At 42.2% G+C, this 17,606-nt stretch overlaps 1 protein-coding gene across 1 annotated transcript; it reads right to left on the minus strand.

Moving 5' to 3' along the window:
* Positions 1-8,093: 8,093 nt before the first annotated feature.
* Positions 8,094-9,417, minus strand: LOC110502174 (trace amine-associated receptor 13c-like). The gene has a single exon (XM_036959415.1). It carries the CDS (start codon positions 9,316-9,318, stop codon positions 8,356-8,358), a length of 963 nt encoding a protein of 320 aa, XP_036815310.1. The 5' UTR covers positions 9,319-9,417; the 3' UTR covers positions 8,094-8,355.
* Between the last annotated feature and the right edge of the window lie 8,189 nt (positions 9,418-17,606).

The following is a 17,606-nucleotide window of genomic DNA, read 5'->3' on the forward strand; positions in this document are numbered from 1 at the left end:
ACTTGATTTTCTTGATTTTTTTCTCATTTTGTCTGTCATAGTTGAAGTGTACCTATGATGAAAATTACAGGCCTCTCTCATCTTTTTAAGTGGGAGAACTTGCACAATTGGTGGTTTACTAAATACTTTTTTGCCCCACTGTACCTATGTAATGTATCTGCATCTATGTAATGTATCTATGTAGGTGCATGTTCATTAATTGTTCATTAATTGTTATTGTTTCATTGAACAAGCATGGGAAATAGTGTTTAAACCCTTTACAATGAAGGTCTGTGAAGATGTTTGGATTTTTACGAATTATGAAAGACCGGGTCCTGAAAAAGGACCGTTTATTTTTTTGCTGAGTCTATGTAATGTATGTGTATATATGTAATGTATGTGTATTTATGTAATGTATTTGTGTCTATGTATTGACGTTATGCATCTATGTAATGTACACTACCGTTCAAATGTTTGGGGACACTTGTTTTTGAAACAAAACATTGTTGATTTTGTAAATAACTATTGTAGTTGGAAACGGCTGATTTTTTAAATGGAATATCTACACAGGCGTACAGAGACCCATTATCAGCAACAATCACTCCTGTGAAACAATGGCACGTTGTGTTAGCTAATTCAAGTTAATCATTGTAAAAGGCTAATTGATCATTAGTAAACCCTTTTGCAATTATGTTAGCACAGCTAAAAACTGCCATTTTGATTAAAGAAGCAATAGAGATGGCCTTCTTTAGACTAGTTGAGTAATTGGAGCATCAGCATTTGTGGGTCCGATTACATAATCAAAATGGCCAGAAACAAGTAGCTTTCTTCTGAAACTCGTCAGTCTAGTCATTTTCCGGGAAATGAAGGCTCTTCCATGCGAGAACATGCCTATAAACTGAAGATCTTGTCTAACATGGTGAACTACTCCCTTCACAGAACAGCGCAAACTGGCTCTAACCAGAATAGAAAGAGTATTGAGTCTGTAATACCAACATGTTTCAAGCAGACCACCATAGTCCCTGTGCCCAAGAACACAAAGGCAACCTACCTAAATGACTACAGACCCGTAGCACTCACGTCCGTAGCCATGAAATGCTTTGAAAGGATGGTATTGCTCACATCAACTCCATTATCCCAGAAACCCTAGACCCACTCCAATTTGCATACCGCCCAAATTGATCCACAGATGATGCAATCTCTATTGCACTCCACACTGCCCTTTCCCACCTAGGCAAAAGGAACACCTATGTGAGAATGATATTCATTTACTACAGCTCAGCGTTCAACACCATAGTACCCTCAAAGCTCATCACTAAGCTAAGGAACCTGGGACTAAACACCTCCCTCTGCAACTGGATCCTGGACTTCCTGACCAGCCATCCCAAGGTGGTGAGGGTAGTTAGCAACACATCTGCCACACTGATCCTCAACACTGGAACTCCCCAGGGGTGCGTGCTCAGTCCCCTCTTGTACTCCCTGTTCACCCACAACTGCATGGACAGGCACGACTACAACACCATCATTAAGTTTGCAGACGACACAACAGTGGTAGGCCTGATCACCGACAATGATGAGACGGCCTATGGGGAGGAGGTCAGAGACCTGGCCGAGTGGTAGCCAGAATAACAACTTATCCATCCAAGACAAAGGAGATGATTGTGGACTACAGGAAAAGTAGGACCGAGCATCCCCCCATTCTCATGGACGGGGCTGTAGTGGAGCAGGTTGAGAGCTTCAAGTTCCTTGGTGTCCGCATCACCAACAAACTAACATGGTCCAAGCACATGTAGACAGTCATGAAGAGGGCATGACAAAGCACATTCCCCATCAGGAGACTGAAAAGATTTGGCATGGGCCCTCAGATCCTCAAAAAGTTCAACATCTGCACGATCGAGAGCATCCTGACTGGTTGCTTCACTGCTTGGTATGGCAACTGCTCGGCCTCTGACCATAAGGCACTACAGAGGGTATTGAGTACGGCCCAGTACATCACTGGGGCCAAGCTTTCTGCCATCCAGGACCTCTATACCAGGCTGTGTCAGAGGAAGGCCCTAAAAACTGTCGAATACCCCAGCACAGGTCCTAGACTGTTCTCTCTACCACCGCATGGCAAGCGGTACCGGAGCCCCAAGTCTTGGTCCAAGAGGCTTCTAAACAGCTTCCACCCCCAAGCCATAAGACTGCTGAACAACTTATCAAATGGTCATTTGCATTGCCCCCCTCCTCTTTTACGCTGCTGCTACTCTCTGTTTATTATCTATGTATAGTCACTTTAACTCTACCTCCATGTACATATTACCTCAATTACCTCGACTAACCGGTGCCCCGCCCATTGACTCTGTACCGGTTCCCTCTGTATATAGCCTAGCTGTTGTTATTTTACTGCTGCTCTTCAATTATTTCTTACTGTTATTTTTTACTTAACACTTATTTTTTTCTTAAAGCTGCATTGTTGGTTAACGGCTTGTAAGTACACAATTCACTGTTCAGCAAATAATAAAATGTGGTTTGATATGATTTGAATTGGAGAAAATGTACCTTTTCTTTCTATCAGTAACTCAGGGATAAACAGAAAGGCAGAGCTAAGAGTCTGTCAGAAGATGGACCTGACAGGGTCACACACAGGACCAAGCAGGAACAGGACCTCAGCATTTTGACTTTTTAATACAAATGGAGAAACATGAAGATGTTCAATACTGTTTTCAGGACAGAAACTCTTCTTGCAGAAAGGCTCTGCGGTCGACATCTATCTACATAACACTGTATATCTTCTTCTCATTGATTTCAGCAGTTACAGTATTTTTGAACCTACTGGTGATCATCTCCATCTCTCACTTCAAGCAGCTCCACACTACAACCAACCTGCTCCTCCTTTCTCTGGCTGTGTCAGATCTCCTGGTGGGACTGATTGTGATACCAGTAATGACTGTAGCAACAATGGAACCATGCTGGGGTTTTGGGGAAAATTTCTAGGTGTTTCATTTCTACATCTCTTGTTTATGTACTTCTTTACCTCTGGGTAATTTGGTCTTGATATCTATTGACCGCTATGTTGCTGTGTGTGATCCCTTATTGTACCACTCTAAAATAACAATAACAAGAAGGATTTGTTGTATATCCATCACCTGGTGTTGTTGTATCATATATGATGATGTTGTTATAAAAAACTTACCAATTAGGTGTTTGAAAGAATGTTTTATATTTGAAGGAATAACATGGGTTAATATAATTTACATTGCAATTATAATAGTTGTTCCGAACTCTATTATTATAACACTTTATATGAACATCTTTGTGGTGGCCAGATCACAGGCCAGAAAGGTGTTTTCAAAAGAGGCTCCCAGTGTGTCTGGTGTTAAAACTGTACAGGCAAATAAGTCTGAGAGAAAAGCAGCAAAAACTCTTTCTATTGTTGTTTTCAACTATTTCATTTGTTGGATTCCATCTCTATTTATTAACTTTTTAAAATATTTTTTAATTGACTTTTTCTTATCATATTTCATCATTTTTCTGCCACTTGTTAAATTCCATGGTTCAAAGTCACAGCTAAACTTGTATTCACTTAACTAATCTCAACTTTGAAGAAAAGACGTTCATAGTTCCTCTAATTTTATTCCCTAGGTTGGCAAACATAGGTTTGATATAGTTTTGTTCTACAATTGTTTTAATTATTTATTTCATATTTATTTCAGATAGCAATACACTGACATTACTTATCTCAGTGTTGTCATCATAGATACATGTGGTGTTGATACTGAATGATTTGTCTTGTTTGGAATGGAGTGACTTGGAGAAGGCATAAGAAGGAATAAGCTTGTTTTAGTAAAGACATTCTAGTCATTGTGGATTGTGAGCTCCAAATACCTAAGTCTGTGGTTGTTCTGTGTTACTTAATGATAAAAAGTATGTCAGTATTCTATTAGTACATTCTGAGGAAGTCATGAGTCGTTCTATATATTGTTTAGCATCTCCCTCTAGTGGCTCCATTGTGACACAACGTCTTCATCAAGTGTATGAAAGTTGAAATGTACAATACTGCATGATATCAGATAACGTCCAGGTCTAAATAACTTCTGTATTGTGTAAGTAGTTGATGGTAAAATGTAAGAATATGCAATTACGGGTAACACTTTATAATAAGATTCAGTATTAAACCAGGTGTAAGGCATGTCCAGTTTGCTCACCATTTAATATTAAGGCCACATTTGTGAAATGTTATTCAGCTAGGTTTTCACACATTTATAAATAACTACTACAGTATATACATGAATTATTCAACATAACAGTGCAGGAGAAACAGCAGACACTTCAACATCAACACACTGGGCATGAACACTTCCTCTACTCTCACTACGTCACTGCTGCCAGGTCAGGGGTCACGCAAGAGCAGCTCTCTGGGAGGGGTACGGTCCTGAGGAGTGCTCTTTGGTCCACAAAGACGTTGTAGTCATTGTGGATTGTGTACTCCAAATACCTAAGGATGTGGTTGTCCCATGTTACTTAATGATAAATAGTATGTAGTGTTCTAATATTATATTCTGAGGACATCATGACTCATGCTATATGTTGTTTAACATCTCCCTCTAGTGGCTCAATTGAGGCACAACGTCTTCATCAAGTGTAGTTCAGTTGAAATGTACAATGCTGCATGATATCAGATAACGTCCAAGTCTATCTGGTGTAATGGTGTAGTTAAGGGTCAAATGTAAGAACATCCAATTATGGGTAACACTTTATAATTTCAGTAATAAATCATTTGTAAGTCATTTACAGTTTGCTCACCATGTATTAATCATTATTCCACCTTTAATTAAATGTTAATAAACTAGGTATTCTCAAATGTGTAAATACTACTATATCCATTAATGATTCAACACAACAGTGCAGGAGACCGCAGTAGACACTTGAACATCATCATACTGGTTATGAACACAATAACTACTCTCACTACCACTGCTCTCACTACATCACTGCTGCCAGGTCAGGGGTCACTCAAGAGCAGCTCTCTCAGATGTTGTGGAGTCTGAATGAATATAGAGATTGGTAACATTTTGCAATAACACTTGCTAAGTAAATAGTTTATTAATCATTCATGTATCATTACTCCCACATTTGTTTTAGTAAGCTGGTTATTCACACCAATAGCATGTCCATCTTTATGTGATAAATTAAACTGGTCACTGCTCAAAACATTTATAAAGTATTAGAAAGTGTGAATAGTCCTCCCTTTAGATTCTGCAAAATGACTTTACTAATGATCAGTTAATGATTTATACGTTCGTTCATTAAACATCTTTTGAATGATCTTATAAAACATTTTTACATGCCATAAAAGTTGTTTATCAATGTGTGAATAGCTAGCTTACTAAAACAAATGTGAGAGTATTGAGACATTAATGATGTGGAGTCAGAATAAACATTATAAATTATTTAATACATAGTGTTATTATAAAGTGTTGCCAATCTCTATATTAATTCAGACTCCACAGCATCTGAGAGAGTTGTTCTGGTGTGACCCCTGACCTGGCAGCAGTGATGTAGTGAGAGTCGTGGTACTGTTCATACCCAGTACGTTGATGTTGAAGTGTCTGCTGTGGTCTCCTGCACTGTTGTGCTTAATCATTAATGCATACACTAGTATTTTACACATTTGAGAATAGAATACCTACCTGAGTAACATTTAACAAATTTGGGAGTAATGATTAATAAATGGTGAGCATTCTGTAAATTCCTTACACATGTTTTATTACTGAATGCTGTTATAAAGTGTTACCCATATTTGCATTTTCTTAAATTTGACCATCAACTACTTCCACAATACACCATTGAGATAGACTTGGATGTTATCTGATATCTGATATCATGCATATTGTACAATTACATTTTACTTCACTTGTTGAAGGCGTTGTGTCCCAATTGAGCCACTAGAGGGAGATGTTGAACAACATATAGAATGACTCATGACGTCCTCAAAATGGTCTTTTAGAATACTTACAAACTATTTATCATTAAATCACATGGAACAACCACAGACTTTGGTATTTGGAGTATACAACCCTAAATGACTACAATGTATTTTATAAAACAAGCTTATTCCTTCTTATGCCTTCTCCAAGTCATTCCAATCCAATCCAGCCAAATAATTCTGTATCAACACCACATGTACCCATGACATCAACACTAAGTCATGTCAGTGTATTGTTACATGAAATAAATACTTGCAACAATTGTATAACAAAACTATATCAAACTTATGTTTGTCAAACTAGGGAATAAAAACTTGAACTATGAACGCTTTAAATTGAGAGATAAAATAAGTTTTGCTGTCACTTTGAACCATGGATAAAGGAAAGCATAAATGATTGGATTAATTAAGGAATTAACAAGTCCCAGAAAATGGATGAAATATGATATAAAATGATTACTTAAAATAGAATAAAATACGAAAATAAATAGAGATGGAATCGAACAAATTAGATAGTTGAAAACAACAATAGCTAGAGTTTTTTCTGCTTTTCTCTCAGACTTATTTGCCTGTACAGTTTTAACACCAGACACACTGGGAGTCTCTTTTGAAAATACCTTTCTGGCCTGTGAACTAGCCACCACAAAGATTTTCAAATAAAGTGTTATAATAACAGAGCACGGGACAAACATTGTAATTACAATGTCAGTGAAATTAACCCAGGATGTTAATTGTTAGTGCAGCTATATCTAACAAGTAATATCTGTCAGAACTAGATGCATAAGCATTTCGCAACACCAGCAATAACATCTGTTAAACACATGTTTTTAACCAATAAAATTGTATTTTATTTGATACTAATGAGTGCAATCAGTCACTTTGTCACGTTCTGACCATAGTTCTTGTGTGTTTTCCTTGTTTTAGTGTTGGTCAGGACGTGAGCTGGGTGGGCATTCTATTTTGTGTGTCTGGTTTGTCTATTTCTATGTTTGGCCTGATATGGTTCTCAATCAGAGGCAGGTGTTAGTCATTGTCTCTGATTGGGAACCATATTTAGGTAGCCTGTTTTGTGTTGGGTTTTGTGGGTGGTTGTTTCCTGTCTTTGTGTTTTATGCACCAGTTAGGACTGTTTCGGTTTTCAAGGTTATTGTTTTGTTTCCTGTTCATGTTTGAGTTACCTTATTAAATTAACATGAACTGTAACCATACTGCGTTTTGGTCGGCCTCTCCTTCCCAGGAAGAAAGCCTTTACACACTTCCTAGAAACAAGAATGCAATCATTTTCAGACAAACATATTACTTCCATCAGCACGCTATTACAACAGTGGGACTGTTTTGAAATAAAATGATCAACATATTTCCTTTAACGTCCTCTGTGTTTTGTGCTTATTGTTTTACCATTGATATGTTTTAAGTCATTTTGAATCTTTAAGGAGCATCAGGTACTGCTGGAATGTCAACCAATAGCATGTCCATCTTTTTGTGATAAATTACATTGGTCACTGTTCAAAACATTTATAAAGTACTAAGAAAGTATGAATAGTCTACACTTTAGATTAGGGACTGAAAACTACTTTACTAATGATCAGTAAATGGTTTATACAGATATGTATTAAACATCTGATGAATTATCTCCTGAATCATGATTACATAATACAAAAGTTGTTTTAAAAATGTGTGAATAACGAGCTTACAAAAATAAATATGGGAGTATTGATAAATTAATTATGAATAAACTATTTACTAATCCATTAAAAACTATTTAGTGTGTTAACCAATATCTATAAATGTGAGAATACCTAGCTAAGTAACATTTCACAAATGTTGCCTTAATATTAAATGGTGAGCAAACTGTAAATGGCTTACAAATGGTTTATTACTGAATGTTATTATAAAGTGTTACCCATAATTACATGTTCTTACATTTTACCATCAACTACTTACACAATACACCAGTTATTTAGACCTGAACGTTATCTGATATCATGCAGTTTTGTACATTTGAACTTTACTTCACTTGATGAAGACGTTGTGCCTCTATTGAGCCACTAGAGAGAGATGTTTAACAACAAATAGCATGAGGCATGACGTCCTCAGAATGTACAATTAGAATATTTACTATTTCTCATTAAGTAACATGGAACAACCACAGACTTAGGTATTTGGAGTACACAATCCACAATGACTACAATGTCTTTTATAAACCAAGCTTATTCCTTCTTATGCCTTCTCCAAGTCATTCCATTCCAATCCAGACAAATCATTCTGTATCAACACCACATGTATCTATCATGACAACACTGAGATAAGAAATGTCGGTGTGTTGTTACATGAAATAATTACAACAATTGTAGAACAAAACCATATCAAACCGATGTTTGTCGAACTAGGGAATCTTATTATAGGAACTATGCACGTCTTATCTTTAAAGTTAAAATAAGTTTAGCTGTCACTTTAAACCATGGATAAAGGAAAGCATAAATGATTGGATTAATTAAGGAATTAACAAGTCCCAGAAAATGGATGAAATATGCTAATAAATAATCACTTAAAAAAGAAAAAAAAAAGAAAATAAATAGAGATGGAATCCAACAAATTAGATAGTTGAAAACAACAATAGCTAGAGTTTTTGCTGCTTTTGTCTCAGACTTACTTGCCTGTACAGGTTTAACACCAGACACACTGACAGCCTCTTTTGAAAATACCTTTCTGGCCTGTGATCTGGCCACCACAAAGATTTTCACATAAAGTGTTATAATAACAGAGCACGGGACAACCATTGTAATAACAAGATCAGTGAAATTAACCCAGATTGACCCTTCAACAGTAGTACATTCTTTCAAACACCAACTTGGTACCTGTACATTTACAAAGTAATTAATATTAGCAGCACGGTATATGATACAACAACACCAGGTGATGGATATACAACACATGATTCTTGTTATTGTTATTTTAGAGTGGTACAATAAGGGATCACACACAGCAACATAGCGGTCAATAGATATCAGGACTAAATTGCCCAGAGATAAAGAAAAACATAAGCAACCAATGTAGATCTGAAACACACATAAATATTCCCCAAAACCCCAGCATGATTCCATTATTGCTACAGTCATTACTGGTATCACAATCAGTCCCACCAGGAGATCTGACACAGCCAGAGAGAGGATGAGCAGGTTGGTTGGAGTGTGGAGCTGCTTGAAGTGAGAGATGGAGATGATCACCAGTAGGTTCAAAAATACTGTAACTGCTGAAATCAATGAGAAGAAGACGTACAGTGTTATGTAGATATATGTCGATAGCGAAGCCTTTCTGCAAGAAGAGTTTCTGTCCTGAAAACAGTATTGAACATCTTCATGTTTCTCCATTTGTAATAAAAAGTAAAAATGCTGAGGTCCTGCTCCTGCTTGGTCCTGTGTGTGACCCTGTCAGGTCCGCCGTCTGACAAACTCTGAGCTCTGCCTCTCTATTTATCCCTGAGTTACTGACAGAATCTCCCCTCCCTGGAGTCTCTCTGCACACACACACACACACACACCAACAAAACATGGTTGGATAAACAAGTCATTTGTGAAAGCATGATGTAATGTATGACATGATTGGATGTTCCTGTGCCCACCTAGCCTGTCATTCAGCCTTACTGATCGTTAGAGATGAGAGAAAAGGTACATTTACTTAATTGATCATTTTAATGAGGAAAATATAGTATGGGTGATGTTTTCGTCACTCAAAGTCTTTTTTACATTGGAAACTGTAAGACTAAATGTTTTGGCCGATGTCAGAGCTCAGTTTGGACCATAATCCACAACCTCAGGACACATGATGGCACGCCACATTTCAGCTGGTCTGTGTGTAGGAAAGTTGACAATAGGGAAGTTGATGAGATAGCATAAGTTTATGATGTACATGCTAATAGCAAATGCAATCAAAATAGTGGCATTCCATAGGAACGTTCTATAGACTATAAAAATGTCAATCTGAACTGAATTATTAATAAATCCCATGTCTGAGCAGCTGAATTGCAACTCCACTTTGTCTCTCTCCTGACATTTTGCCTGTTTGTGTCACAACCTGATCTGTTTCACCTGTCTTTGTGATTGTGTCCACCCCCCTCTGGGTGTCGCCCTTCTTCCTCATTATCCCCTGTGTATTTGTACCTGTGTTTTCTCTCTGTCTGTGCCAGTTTATCTTGTTTGTTCAAGCCAACCAGCGGTTTGTCTCAGCTCCTGCTTTTCCCCAGTCTCTCTTTTTCTCGCACTCCTGGTTTAGACCCTTGCCTGTCCTGTCTTTGAGCTTTGAGCCTGCTTGTCTGCCCCTGACCCTTTACCTGCCTTCCGTCCTGTACTTTTCCACCGATTCTCTGGCTTTACCTGTCTGTCTGCCTGCCAGTTTGGGATATTTAAACTATTGGTAATCCAACATTGTCTGCATCTGGGTCTTACCTTCATATCTGATAGTAGGAATTGGCCCTGACTGACCCAGCAGACCCGGACAAGCTTCGCAATGACATCTCCTCCCAAGGAGCCTTCATTGGTAGGCATGAGGAATTGCTTTGTGGGCTGATGGAGTTGGTTCAAATGTTGGCTAAGCGCCATGACCGGGCATTGGACATGCTACAGGAACAATTCTGCCTGCCACGGTGGCAAACCCACGGTCCTCCAGTAACTCGGCAGTGAGAAGCGCCGCCCCACCGGCCACTCCACCTTCCTTGGATCCCCGGTTATCTCCCCTGAAAATATTTAATGGAGAGCCAAGCACCTGTCGGGCATTTTTTGGCTAATTTTGTCCTCATTTTCGAGCTTCAGCCCTCCTCCTTCCCCTCAGATCGCTCCAAAATAGCCTACCTCATCATGTTTATGTCTAGAAGGGCTCTCACCTGGCTACCAAGGAATGGGAACAGCAGCCAGCCATATGCGTGAGCCTGGGGGGGTTAGTGGGAGAGGTAAGGAAGGTTTTCCATGCCCTGTTCTCCAGGAGAGAAGCTGCCCGGAGTCTAATCCAGCTCCTGCAGGACGCCCGCACTGTGACCGACTATGCGGTGGTTTACCGCACGTTGGCAACAGAGAGTTCGTGGAGCCCAGAAGCATTATTTGACATGTTCCTGCATGGCGTCTCGGAGGAGGTTGAGGACGAGCTTGCTGCTCAGGAGTTACCCACGGATCTTGGCTCCCTCATCGCTTTGACCATCCACATCGATGGGTGATTGCTGGATTGACAGATGAGCAGGGAATTCGATGTAACTCGCTCGTCTAGAGATTCAACCTCGCCTTCGATCCATCCTGGATGTCCCCAACGGTCCCGTGGTTAGGAGCACCCAAGGTTTCCCGACCTTCCCCCGAGAGTCACCGAAAAGTGCAGTGGCACTGTTTCCCGACACCATGCAACTAGGCAAAGCTGGGCTGTCGCCAGCAGAACAGCAACACAGGATCAGCACAAGGAGATGTCTGTATTTGCAGGGACTTTTGGTCATTTTGTATTATCGTGCACAGAAAAGGACCAGGCTCTAGAGGGAGCGAGTACTCTGGTGGGCCATATGGAGGACTTTTCTGCTTCCCTTACTCGCACCCCTTTCCATGTCATTCTGCTGTGGGGGAACCAGTCCAAATCTCTTCGGGTTCTCTCTCATTGACTCGGGGGCCGATGGGAGCTTTCTGGACGCAACACTGGCTTCCGAGCGGAACATCCCCACTCAGCCCCTCTCCATTCCCATGGATTTTAGAGTGCTGGACGTGCGCTCTATAGGTCGGGTCACCAATAACACCACTCCCATCAACCTACATGTGTCAGGGAATCACAGCGAGACCATTCAGTTCATGCTCATCAAGTCCCCCCAGATTCCCATGGTGTTGGGATTCTTCTGTCTCCAGCGACACATTCCACTCATCAACTGTTCTACGGGAGCTATCATGGGCTGGAGTCTGTTCTGCTATGCCCATTGTCTGAAGTCGGCACAACCTGAGGGCCCCGGATGCCCCCCTGAGGGCCCCATTCCCGTGGAGTACCAGAATCTTCCGGGTGGTGTTCAGCAAGGTCCTTGCCACTTCCCTTCCACATCACCGTCCCTATGACTGCGGTATTGGCCTTCTCCCTGGCACCACGCCGCCCCGGAGACGTCTGTACTCGCTGTCGGAACCAGAGACCAAGGCAATTGAGGACCTCCTCCTCTCTCACTGGCGCAGGGTTCTTCTTTGTGTAGAAGAAGGACAAGAACCTGCAGCAGTGCATTGACTACCGGGGACTCAGTGATATCCCTGTGAAGAACCGTTACCCGCTAACACTCATTTCCTCAGCCTTCGAGCTGCTCCAGGTGGCCACTGTCTTCTCCAAGTTGGATCTACGAAATGCCAACCAAATTAAATGTATTGGTCACATACACATGCTTAGCAGATGTTTATGAAAGTCTAGTGAACTGCTTGTGTTTCTAGTTCTGACTATGCAGTAATATATAACAAGTAATCTTACAAATTCACAACAACTACCTGATACACACAAATGTAAAGGGATGAATAAGAGTATGTACATATACATTTATGGATGAGCGATGGCCGTGCGGCATAGGCAAGATGCAGTAGATGCTATAGAATACTGTATATCCTACATAACTCATCTCATATGTATATGTTAACATTGTTGATGTGGCATTATTTAAAGTGACTAGTGATACCTTTGTTAGTGATGGCTTGAGATAGAAGCTGTTTTTCAGTCTCTCTGTCCCAGCTTTGATGCACCTGTACTGACCTCGCCTTCTGGATGTTAGTGGGGGGAACAGGCAGTGGCTCGGATGGTTTTTGTCCTTGATGATCTTTTTGGACTTCCTGTGACATCGGGTGCTGTAGGTTTCCTAGAGGGCAGGTAGTTTGGCCCTGGTGATGCGTTGTGCAGACCGCACTACCCTCTGGAGAGCCTTACGGTTGAGGGCTGTGCAGTTGCCGTAGCAGGCGGTGATACAGCCCAACAGGATGCTCACGATTGTGCATCAGTAAAGTTTGAGTGTTTTAGATGACTAGCCAAATTTGCAGTGACCACGTTGTTTTGGGTCGGCCTCTGGGATAAGATCGCATGTCCAGAGTGGAGGTCCGAACAAAGGATCTGTTTCGGGAAAGACGTATTCCTGGTCATAATGCTGGTAAGTTGACATCGCTTTTATATCCAATCGTTCTTCCGGGCTGTATGTATTAACACTTGAGATTTTCTGGGCTAACAATGTAAGAAATAACACAATAACACAACAACACGAGGCAACTTTCTGTCGGCGCCATCGTTTTATCATCAAGGACCAGACCCTGCGGCCTGCTGCGGATATGAGGGGGATGAATGGAAGACCGCCTTCAACACAGCCAGCGGCCACTATATCTGGTCATGCCATTTGGCCTCGCCAACTCCCCTGCTGTGTTCCAGGCTCTGGTGAACCATGTTCTTTGCGACATACTGAAAAGCTTAATCTTTGTCTACATTGATGATATTCTCGTCTTCTCCCGCTCCCCCGAGGAACACGTGCTCCGTGTCCGATTCTCCAGCGCCTTCTGGAAGACTAGTTGTTTGTCAAGGAGGAAAAGTGAGTTCCATTGCTCCACTATTCCTTTACTGGGCTACATCATCTCTGTTGGGAGTGTCAAGATGGACCCCGAGAAGTTGAAAGCGGTGGTGGATTGGCCTCAGCCTACGTCCAGGGTGCAGCTGCAACACATCCTGAAGTCGCCAACATTTATCGCCGCTTTATCCGTGGTAACAGCACCCTCGCCTCCCCCTGTCTGCCCTCACCTCTGCCAAGGTTCCGTTCACATGATCCATGGCAACATACCGGGTGTTCCGGGACCTTAAAAACTTCTTCACGACGGCTCCGATCCTGGTTCATCCGGACCCTTCCCGTCAGTACGTAGTGGAGGCCAATGCTTCGGATGTAGGAGTGGGGGTTCTGTCCCAACGTTCTGCCCTGGACCTTAAGCTGGATCCATGTACCTTCTTCTCCCACCGCCTCAACGCCACGGAGAGGAAAGATTTCCGAAGTTGTTCAAATTCTTATGAATTCTTCAAATGGGGGGATTAGATACATAATGTGTCTTCATTTCTAAACAGTAAAACAGAAAGTGCATTCGGAAATTATTCAGACCTCTTGACTTTTTCAACATTTTCAACATTTTTCAATATTTTCTTACCCTTAGCCCTATTCTTAAATGTTTTGCATTGTTTTTTTCCCCCCTAATCAATCTATGCACAATACCCCATAATGGCTGTTGTAACGTCTGCTTCCAGCTCACACTCTCAAACATGTAGATCCCCTGAACGCAGCTCACTCTCCAGATCCCAATCACCTAAATTCTGTTCACACACCTGTATGTCATTATCACACATATTTAGTTCAGTTCTATGCACCCCATCATTGTGAGTTTTTTTTGTGACACGTCTTTTCGAAGCTCTGTTTTTCCTGTAATTTACTCCTCCCTTGTATGATCGTTTTTTGCCTGCCTCACTAACGATGCCTTTTTCCTAGTCCCTGCCTGTACTTTAGCCTATCGGGTTTCCTGTTATCGAACTATTGCCTAATCTCCCGGACGACGTTACTAGCCTTTTCCCTGCCTGTACTGATGCCTTTTTGGACCCCCTGTGTATGACCTTCTGCCTGACCCTGGACCCAGCTAGAGGCCCCCTCTTGTGGTTGTCACATCTGCTCCTGCCACACCCTCTTGTGTTCAACCATTGTCTCCTTGACCTGCAGGCACTTCCCCAGTTCTCTCTCTCTCTCTCTCTCTCTCTTTATGAATTTCACATGATTGTTAGTCAAAGATACACTAAATACACAAAGTATCGAAACACCCCTTCAAAATGTGGATTTGGCTAGTTCAGCCAAACCCATTGCTGACAGTTGTATAAACTCGAGCACACAGCCATGCAATTTCCATAGACAAACATTGGCAGTTGAATTGGCTTACTGAAGAGCTTTGTGACTTTCAATGTCATAGGATGCCACCTTTCCAATCAGTCAGTTTGTAAAAATTCTGCCCAGCTTGAGCTTTCCCGTTCAACTGTAAGTGCTGTTATTTTTTAATGGAAACATCTAGGAGCAACAATGTCTCAGGCGCGAAGTGGTAGGCCACACAAGCTCACAGAACGGGAAAGCCGAGTGCTGCAGAACGAAGTGATTAAATTCCTTTGTCCTCAGTTGCAACACTCACTACCGAGTTCCAAACTGCCTCTGGAAGCAATGTCAGCACAATAACTGTTCATCAGGAGCTTCATTAAATGGGTTTCGATGGCCGTGCAATGCCAAGTGCCGGATCGAGTGGTGTAAAGCACTCTGCTATTGGGCTCTGGAGCAGTGAAAAAAGCGTCTCTGGAGTGATGAATCACACTTCACGAATCTGGATTTGGCGGATTACATGAAAACGCTACCTGCCCCAATGCATAGTGCACTACTGTAAAGTTTAGTGTGTGTGGAATAATATTCTGGGGCAGTTTTTAATGGTTTGAGCTTGAACCCTTATTTTCAGTGAAGGGAAATCTTAACACTACAGCCATGAGATTTTAACACAGCATACCATGACATTTTAGACTTTGTGTGAGGTTGATACGATGGGAGAGGAAAGTGCAAGGATGCAGCTGTTGGTCATGGGCCGAACACTGGACAGGACAGCCCCCATTCTGACGTCTGGAGCGTTGTCCTCCCCCACGAACTGCCAATACGAATGTGGATGGATTAGGATGGGGGAGAAAGTTAATTGGTGTTTGAGGTCCAAGAACGCCTTGTCTGCAGCTGGAGACCACCTAAACAGGAAATTGTGGGAGGTGAGTGCTGACAGGGGGAAAGCCTGGGTACTGTAGTCCCGGATGAACCGGAGGAAGAAATTGGTGGACCCCAGGGAGTGTTGCAGCTGCACTCTGGAGTTGGGTTGCAGCCAATCCACCACCGCTCTCACCTTTTCAGGATCCATCCTGATGTTGCCTGCAGCTAATCATTGCCGCTCCCAAGATGGCGTAGCAGTAAGTCGTCCTGTCGTGTCGTGTCCCTTGTACATATCGTTTCTTTTTCGTTTTTTTTACATATTTTTCTTCGCATATCTCTTTAAAAACATTTTGCTAAACCTAAGCTTCCAATACTCTCCTGCAACCCGCCTCACCCAATGTAGCTATTTTTCCTAAAGTATTTATATTTACTTCGGAACCCCTCAACTGAAGCTAGCCAGCTAACCACCAGCTGTGCTAGCGGTCTTCAGCTAACCGGTCATCAGCTAACCTTTAGCTCGGAAAGCTCTCGCCAGTTCGAACAACGCGACTCTAACCAGAGCATAACGGACCTATTTATTTTTCATCCCCGGATTCATCCCCGGATTCCCACCGCAAACGGAACATTTCTCAGCTGGATCTTCACAACTAGCTATCTAGCTAAACCGCAACCCTGGATGACTACTCCTGGCTAGCGTTTCCACCCACTTAGCTTGAAGCTAGCCCGGCCAGCGCACCTGTGCTACCACCGTAGCATACTCCTGGGCTACAATACCCGGGCCCACGACCGGTCTATCGATGTCACCGCATGAAGAGGAATAAACAGACTCACCCCATCGCGACGTCCCCCAAAGGCTAACTCTCTAGCCCTCGCTATCTCCCTGCTTGCTAATTCGGCCTGCTAACTGCTAGCTTGTCCAGCTCCGGTCCGCTAACTGCTACCTTGTTTAGCCCGGGCCTACAAACTGTTAGCTTGTTAGCACAGGCCTGCTAACTGTCTGAATCGCCGCGTCCCAAACACTCACTGGACCCATATTTACTTTCTATCTCTTTTTGATTTTTAACTTGTTTATACCTTCCGGAAACCTGCCCCACCTAATGTGATACGGAATCGCTATTATTTTTAATTTTTAGTACACACTCAAGAACCCCCAGAAGCTAACCAGCTAACTAGCTACAAGCTATTTAGTCATTGTTAGTTTTTTTAACCTGGATAACACTCGCCAGTCCAGCTTCCCTGCCCCATCCACCGCTGCCCCCTGGACACTGATCTCTTGGCTACATAGCTGATGCACGCTGGACTGTCCATTAATCACGGTACTCCATTCTGCTTGTTTGTTTTATCTGTTGGCCCCGTTGCCTAGTCAACGCCATTTTACCTGCTGTTGTTGTGCTAGCTGATTAGCTGTTGTCTCACCTACTGTTTTAGCTAGCTTTCCCAACTCAACACCTGTGATTACTGTATGCCTCGCTGTATGTCTCTCTCAAATGTCAATATGCCTTGTATACTGTTGTTCAGGTTAGTTATCATTGTTTTAGTTCACAATGGAGCCCCTAGTTCCACTCTTCATACCCCTGATAACTCCTTTGTCCCACCTCCCACACATGCGGTGACCTCACCCATTACAACCAGCATGTCCAGAGATACAACCTCTCTCATCATCACCCAGTGCTTGGGCTTACCTCCGCTGTACCCGCACCCCACCATACCCCTGTCTGCGCATTATGACCTGAATATATTCTACCATGCCCAGAAACCTGCTCCTCTTATTCTCTGTCCCCAACGCTCTAGGCGACCAGTTTTGATAGCCTTTAGCCGCACTCTCATACTACTCCTTCTCTGCTCCGCGGGTGATGTGGAGGTAAACCCAGGCCCTGCATGTCCCCAGGCACCCTCATTTGTTGACTTCTGTGATCGAAAAAGCCTTGGTTTCAT

Source organism: Oncorhynchus mykiss, chromosome 22 (assembly GCF_013265735.2).
Source record: "Oncorhynchus mykiss isolate Arlee chromosome 22, USDA_OmykA_1.1, whole genome shotgun sequence".
In the NCBI taxonomy this organism is placed as follows: domain Eukaryota; kingdom Metazoa; phylum Chordata; class Actinopteri; order Salmoniformes; family Salmonidae; genus Oncorhynchus; species Oncorhynchus mykiss.

What these genes read in the sequence shown, in the direction of transcription:
- LOC110502174 (XM_036959415.1), bottom strand. Translation starts at nt 9,318, where the DNA reads ATGGAGAAACATGAAGATGTTCAATACTGTTTTCAGGACAGAAACTCT.